The sequence below is a fragment of the Lolium rigidum genome, chromosome 1, assembly GCF_022539505.1.
Source record: "Lolium rigidum isolate FL_2022 chromosome 1, APGP_CSIRO_Lrig_0.1, whole genome shotgun sequence".
Lineage (NCBI taxonomy): Eukaryota > Viridiplantae > Streptophyta > Magnoliopsida > Poales > Poaceae > Lolium > Lolium rigidum.
In genome coordinates, this window is record NC_061508.1 from 54562090 (window position 1) to 54569860 (window position 7771).

The 7771-nt window shown below is 45.2% G+C and overlaps 1 protein-coding gene across 1 annotated transcript; it reads right to left on the reverse strand.

Annotated features, from left to right (window-relative positions):
• Positions 1 to 336: 336 nt before the first annotated feature.
• Positions 337 to 7576, reverse strand: LOC124685365 (probable transcriptional regulator SLK3). The gene is made up of 10 exons (XM_047219713.1): positions 7514 to 7576; positions 5412 to 6219; positions 5183 to 5311; positions 4855 to 4903; positions 3129 to 3343; positions 2923 to 2991; positions 2602 to 2702; positions 2361 to 2454; positions 2129 to 2198; positions 337 to 1558 (listed from the first exon to the last, which is right to left on the reverse strand). Exons 2-10 carry the CDS (start codon positions 6123 to 6125, stop codon positions 573 to 575), a joined length of 2427 nt encoding a protein of 808 aa, XP_047075669.1. The 5' UTR covers positions 6126 to 6219; positions 7514 to 7576; the 3' UTR covers positions 337 to 572.
• Between the last annotated feature and the right edge of the window lie 195 nt (positions 7577 to 7771).

A 7771-nucleotide genomic window follows, 5' to 3' on the forward strand; every position in this document is an offset into this window, starting at 1 on the left:
TGGTGTTTCTAGAAAGACGTCATGTTTTTTTTTGTACGTTTTCATCACTCCACGAAAAAATGCTACATGTAGATGGTTCAAACTCTGGACAATAAAGAACCAAAGATGCATAAAACATCAGATAGACCCATCTAGCCCCAGACAAACAAGTTGGAAATGGTTTTATACGAATGTTCTCGAAAGCGTTTATGCTTCATTTGCAAACTGGGTATGTTTTCACCTTTGGTCCAAGAGCACGCCAGGAAGTAGTTCGGGTTTCAGTTTGAAAGAGACAATTCGAATTAAAATCCCACAGGAAAAAATCAGCAATTTTCTAGGAACACAGAAAATCAGCAATGTTGCAGCACAAACGACAACCACACCATGTCATTCCATAGATAATAACACTGGGCTGCACTGCTCACAAATTCCCAAGCCAGCTCACACTCACATAACTGAAGATTCCATCTGTTCCAGTCAGCTACACGGAAGCTCGAAAAAAGGAAGAAAGACTCCGAATAATCTACGGCGGTTACACATCAAACACAACTCGCAGAACAGATGAACTATATAGGTTAATTTAGCAGTCTCTCTCACATGTGCCATGAGTAGCCGCCGCCACCTCCCTGCTGCTCCCCCATGAACAGCCCGCTCTCCGTGAGCTCGCTAGTGATGAGATGGTCGAGCTCGTCCATCTCGTGCATGGACTCGGCCTTGGGGGTCGGTGGGTTGCCGGCCATGGCAGCAGCGGGGTTGCTAGTCACCGACTTGAAGCTGCTGCATCGCTGGACGACCCCAGCTGCTCCGCTGTTGATCAGATTGCTGGTCCCCACCGTACCCATTGGAGCTGCCACGCCCTTTGCGGCTCCGTTATTATTCATGTGTTGTGCCTGATCTCCACTAGCACCGCTGTTGGTGATCGCGAGACCTCCGTTTGCATTGGAGCTGCTAAGAGGCTGCTGCTGCGCCAGAACCCGGTTGTTGGTACTCCTGTTGGCTTCTTGCAGCAGCTGCTGCATGACATGCTGCTGGTACTGAGGACTCACACCAGCCCCAAAACTGTTCTGCTGATACAGGGGCACAGCTTGCTGAAACGACATGGGCCCAAGCTGAGCCGCGCGGAAGGATCTGGCCGCTTCCAGCTGAATGCCACTGTGCACTCCTGTAGGGCCTTTAAAGATGCTCGATGCCTCCTGCTGAAGGATACTCTGGTTCGCACTCGAGCTTCTAAGCATATTCTGGTAATTATTTAACCCCGCCAAGTTCTGTGATGCCTCCTGCTGAAGCAAACCCTGGTTTGCGCTCGAGCTTCTAAGCATATTCTGGTAGTTGTTCAGTGCCGCTGCATTCTGGGATGCCTCCTGGTGAGTCAGTCCCTGATTTGGGCTTGGGCTTCTCAGCATATTCTGGTAGTTGTTTTGTGCTCCAGGATTCTGAGGAGTGCTACCAGCGGGTCCAGCATCTGGACCATCGTTATTCACATGGGAACTTGCTTCCGTTTTGACCAGCCCCTTTGCATCATGCATGTTCTGCGTTGTAAGCTTTGGTCCGGTCTGTCTGGGATAGTTCTTCAGGCCCTCTGCATTTACAGGCGAAACATTAAGCAATTTATACCACAGGTCACTGGATCAAAACAGGAAGGACTACCCATGAGCATCAGAACATTGCTGGATTTTCTAGGAAAAGGGAGCAGCTGTATGTTATATAACAAGAAATGGTTCTCTCAAATTGCTGCAATTTGCTCATAAAAAAAACTGAAGCAACAGAGACAACATATAATATGTAAAGATTCATACTAAGACACCAATTTGTCCAGGTCCACTTTTTAGCAGAATGTGTTCATGTTCTAGCTTGTTGTACACATGCCTACGAATCATGTTCGCAAAGTGAGAATCGCCACTGAACTTGCATGATTTGTATGGGTTTGGCACGGCTGGAGTTAGAATGTAGGTTCTGTAGGTTTTCTTTCTAAAATATAGTATGGTTCAAACTTTTTGAAGGAAATGATCAAATAGTCTTCTTAGTTCTACCGGCTGATGCAAACTAGAGACAAATCATTGGTCATGAAGAAATTGTTTTAGGAAAACCTAACTGAGCACCTAGGTAAACACTTAAAATGGTACTGATAGACCATTATGCATGGTCATACCTATAGGACCAAGCTTGTTCTTGTGGCTGAACTCAATTAAGTCCTTCATATGATTCACCACCTCTGATATCTGAAAAGAGCACACGAGAAATTAACACACCAAATATGGAATCACATAAGTAACAGAGAAGCATCCAATGCACGGCCTAATAAATAAGTAAAATATCAAGACTAATTGCCAGATAATATTGAGAGAAGAAAAGGATAAATACAATTAAGGGACTCTAATTACCTGCAAGCAGCGAACATATCTTTTAGAGAGACCATGCTCATTTAAGCTGTGGTGGTCTAGATTTTTCGCTAATTGCCGTGATGCAGACACAAACCTTTAAAAACCGAAATGCCCTTGCATTAATTAGAATAAAACAGGAAGATAGCTCTTAGAAAATGAAATATATTTTTTTGTGATTTATAGTGCCAAAAGAAACAGTAAGAAGCAAATGTTACTAGCGATGAATGCTAGGTTTACTAACATGTTGCAAATGGCTTGTGCATCATTGTTCGATACCCCAGCAGGCCCACTTTCATTGGCAGCAGCTTGATACTTCTGGGCAACTTGCAGCATATGATTAACCTGAAAAACAGAAGCATGTACATAAGAATATATAAAGGTGCCAAAACTAAAGCCTATCACACTTGGCCACAGATTCAGTATTATAATTTGGTAAACTAGTTGAATACTGACCGTTTGTACTTGCTACGTAGAAAATAAACTGACTGGTAGAAACATTGAAAAAAGAACATAACTTCCAAATGTGCAAAACAGGAAAAGCATGACGGTCCAAGAACTCTACCTGTGGTGTTAGAAACCTGCGAGTGATATACTCGTCATGTCGTCGTGAACAGAACTCCCAAGACATAATCTGCACAGGCAATCAGTACATAAGAATGATTCTCATTTAGACCTCATTTCTGAAGTCCAAATGCTAACAAATGATCCCAATAAAAGTAACCCAAAAGGTGCTATGGCATGGGCAAACTACTACATCTAGGAACATACCTTTAGTTCTGGAGTGAATATTATTCTCAGTTGCCCCTCGTGTGTAACATGTAGATGATCATAGATGCTCTTCTGAACAACTTTAGTATGCTCCAGGAGAAGTAATCCATTGGGCAACCGGAATTCATTGGGCATGTCCAGGAATAGATATTCATCTATAACACCTTGGTCAAATCGAATCTGACAGAGTCTAGGAAGTATTTCATAGGTAGCCTCTGTAAGACGGGTAACAGATGAAAGGGAAGAAAACTGAGTAAGCTCGAAGAAATAAATTTTTGATATTAAGTTACACAAAATTAATTCACATCTGTACTAATAAAAGTACAAGTTAGGCTGAGATACTTCCAATCTGAAAGGTCCATGAATCTTCAATTCATCTACAAATGTCGATGCAATGGCTAGTGGCAAAAGTTACTCTCACCCTGATCACTGCTATTAACTGCCTCCAGATTACTCCCCAATTTTTAGCCTAATATCCTTCTTTTTGCCTTTGAGATGTTTATGGCACAAATAAGTTTAGGTAACTTATACTTCACATGTAAGTACAGATTCTACAAAATATATGATTTGAAAAGTACATTTCACGTGTGTGGTTGCTAGTGTATGAGCATAACTTGTTGAAAGCTACGATGGACGGATACGGGGCAGAGATGGCATGTCCGCGATACCGTATCTGATATGGATACGTCTCCGATACCATATTCCTACGGTTTTTGACGTATCTGTAAATTAATGAACTAAAACTATTTGGTGATAATTCGGATACCTATTCCGAATTTCCGATATGTTCTGGACACAGATTCGATACAGCCCAGCCTAGATGAAAAACACTACTCCCTTCGTAATCCTCCCTCTTGGGGCAGCGCTGCTAGATCTGCATCCAGCAGCCGGAGGCGACTCAAACACTTCTCTGCCTCACCGGCAGGAGCCAGGAAGCAGCAGCTCGCTGCCTCGCCGGTGAGAAGCAACAAGCAGCCAGCACCGGGAAGGAAGACAGCAGCACTCCCTCCCTCTCTCTCTCTCTCTCTCTCTCTCTCTCTCTCTCTCTCTCTCTCTCTCTCTCTCTCTCTCTAATTTGTATACTAATATCTAATGGCAGAGCAAGCTACAAATCTTAAGGCTCTACTGTGGAGCAATGTTACTACTTCAGAGAAATCAGGGGGTGGGGCCAATACCAAATGCTGCTGTATCAATGTATCTGCGTACATTTATTTTCTGATTTAGAAAGCTATTAAAAAGTATCCGTGTATCCACGCTTTTTCAAAATACCGTATTTCTGTGTCCATATTGGCCCGGTACGGATACACGTATCTGTATCGGTGCCGCGGAGGTTGAAAGAGCAAAACAGAAAGAGCGCGAAAAAGAAACGTCAAGGTGTTCATCCAAAAATAGGAGGAGCAAAGCGCATGATAATGCGTGCTGTAGAAGAAATGCAATGCCAAGACCGCATACTACAGTACTACCATCTTTCCAAGAGATTATTCTTCAGTCATGACTGTGTGACCTGTGATTCCTTATGATAAGGTGTCATGTGCTGCTCAAGAATGTTATAATGTGTTTGGGTAACACATCTTATAAGTTTTGATGCTCAATTGCTTTTGCAAAAAGTACAATAATATTGTATTTGGCTAATAAATGAATTACATAATAATCATACAAGAGATCAGCATTCATCCTGCAGAATAATCATTCATCAGCATCCATTGATAGACACAAATCAACTTACCATGTCCTTTCCCTGCATGTGTATTGCAAATATCACAACGCCATGTATCCTGTGACAAGGAAAAATAGGACCGTGTGACTATGTTTTCATAGATCTTATATGTCTTGCTACAATAACAAATATTTCTTCCAGAAGCCTCACACATAAATTGTGTTCATCACTGTCATCAAAGACACTTGATAATTAAATAGAGTGTTCAATAATCCTAGCAGAATTTAAGATGTTAATTGATTTTATTTTGAGCATCCATTTTAAAACTGAAAGTGATGTTGGACTAGTGAACTTAAGACTATCCAACCGAAATTTCAGGTATTAATTGTTAACTAACCTGAGATGTCTGTGGAATAGCAACTGGAGAATTCCCTCTTTTTTCATATGATGACACACACCATCGTTCTCTTGCTCGTGGTGCAAAATATTCATCAATAAGCTTCCTCCAGTAAGTTATGGGGTTATCCTACAGGATAATATGTGAGCAAATTACTAAATTGATCTTTTAACAGCACCTAATGTATCTTGTATTCAATGTATAATAATGAAGAGAGTAAGAGACTCACCTCTGGCCGGTGCCGCTTATGGAACAAATACTGCATTAACCTTCGAGAACAAAGCCCGCTCTCGACAGGAGTCCTAACAGGTCCAGCTAGCTGCATGCCAGGCTGTGCTAGCGGCAGCCTCAACTGCGGCTGCCGAGGTATGCCAACTTGTGATTGCTGGATTTGAGGAAATTGTTGTGACAACTGCTGCTGCTGTAGATGCTGAATATGTGCCAGTTTCTGCTGACGGATCAAAGCTTGAAGCTGTGGGTTATGTTGGCCCTGGAGATGGATAGAACTTTGACCTTGGAGCACCTGCTGAATCAAGTGTTGTTGCAGGATATCATCTTGCCTAATATCAACCCTTGGCTTCTTCTGAGCATGGAATGCAGCGCCAGCCTCAGTCCCAGGTTGGGACGTTGCAGTAGATGATCTGCGCTTCTGCATCTGATCTTGGGGTGGACTTTGCTGCATGATGGACCCATCGATGACTGAGGAGCCAGATATGTTATTGGATGAAAATGACATCGGGGAGGCAGGGAGGCGCATGAATGAATCAGCATTCATGCTCGTACTGTGCTGAAACTGGGCACCTCCAGAGAGTGATGAATTGCCATCGGTCACCAAAGAGCTAACACCGATACTTGGCCCGGAGGAATTTGCAGAACTTACTGGAATGCTACCATTCATGTCCCTGGCAACAAATCCAAGATTGGAGCGTGGGGCCCCAGACATGGAGGTCACCAATGTTGCAGCCTCGCAGGATCTTGCTTATTGGCTAAGAGAGCATCACTAGAATCTACTGAGGGTGGGTCTTCAAATCTTTTAGCTGCAAAATGCAAAGTGTGATTCAATCAATGTGACTTCGAAGAGATATAAGCAAAACAAGGAAACTGCCAGCATAAAATTTCTCACGCAAATCAGCCAATGAACAAACAGCTCAACACGTCCTGATTTTAACGCTTATAAGTCGCAGCATTTGCTTTCTCAGGACATTATACATCAAAATCAAACTAGCCGTCACGAAAACGCAAGTGCTGGTCATGTCTATTAGGAGAAACACATTCAACTTGAACTTCAAAAAGGAATACCAAGTATCCAGCCTATTGTCAAGCAATGCCGAAAAGAGCTTAAATACACAGAAAGCAGCAGTGCAGGAGAAAGATTTGAAAAAGACAAACTTTTTTTTAGTTTGAGCTACAGACCGCCCCACAGATACAGTAACCACCGCAATGCGCAAAACAAAAGAACAAGAAACTAGCTTTGAACCTGTAAACAAGCATCTACTCGGCCATACGGTCCGGTTCACCACAGCAAAATGCGTTCTACTTCCTACTGATCTCGACAAAAGGTGCGTTTAGCTGGTAGCACAGCATAAGAAATTGTCTATGCAAGCTTGCGAGACATCGCAAATCGAACCGCCTCAGAGGCCTGCGGCAGCTTGCGAGACAGTTACTAGGAATCTGAATCACAGATAAGGAACCGTGAAAGGTTGCTGTGACCAAGGCATTACACTCCCCGTGGCATACTACTAACTTGCTACGAGAGATTTTGCGAAACATACTGTGGCGCAACCGGTCGTAAAAGAGCTAAATTTCTGTAAAGAAGAGGGGGGGGAAACGAGCAGGAGCTGGGATTGGAATAAACTAAGGCAGATCCTCGGGCACCTAAAGTCGTAGAAAAATACTCTCCTGGCACCGCATAAGCTACTACGAGTGAATGGCAAACAATCTCGTCCCCGGCGGTACCACCATCCACGTCCCGCAGACCAGACCAGAAACGCGAGCCAGCAGATATTCCCCAAATATTTTCTCCCCGGGCCGCGGACAAAACCCTAGCGGAGCTGAGCGCAGTCGAAATCCGCCCCACCAGCAGAAACAATAACAACCAAAGATTCGCGAGCACGGACGAGGAGCGGGTTCCCGCCGGGCTCTGCATTGCGGAGAACCGGGACCCCCGGGGGAGAGAAAAGAAAAATCCCCCGCCGCCCGCCCGCCCGCCGACGCGAGCCCGAGCACGGCACGGACGAATCCCCGCGGAAGGGAGGGAAGGGACGCGGGCGGAGAGGCGGGTTGGAGCTAGCCGGCAGCAGAGCGACCGTCGGCGAGGGGGGAAAATCTCACCTTGGCTGGCGGGCGGTCGGGCGGGCGGCGAGCTTCCGCTGCTTCAGTCCCTCTGCTGCTGCTTCTCTCTCTAGCGTGCGCTTTTGTGCGCCGGCCCGCGGCCCGGCCCGCTTTGACCGGCCTTGACCGGACGCAAGGGCCCACTGCCGACGCGCTCCTGGCCGTCGGATCGGGATCCCGAGCCTTCATGACAGGGTCGGCGGCTGCTTCGGGACAGGGTCGGCTCCTTTGCTACGCGCACGGCGCGGGTGTACACGG

Coding starts and splice junctions, on each gene's coding strand:
- LOC124685365 (XM_047219713.1), bottom strand. CDS start 6,125: ATGTCTGGGGCCCCACGCTCCAATCTTGGATTTGTTGCCAGGGACATG. Junction 5,312..5,411: donor ATAAGCGGCACCGGCCAGAG/GTGAGTCTCTTA, acceptor ATTATCCTGTAG/GATAACCCCATAACTTACTG. Junction 1,559..2,128: donor GAACAAGCTTGGTCCTATAG/GTATGACCATGC, acceptor CTGTAAATGCAG/AGGGCCTGAAGAACTATCCC.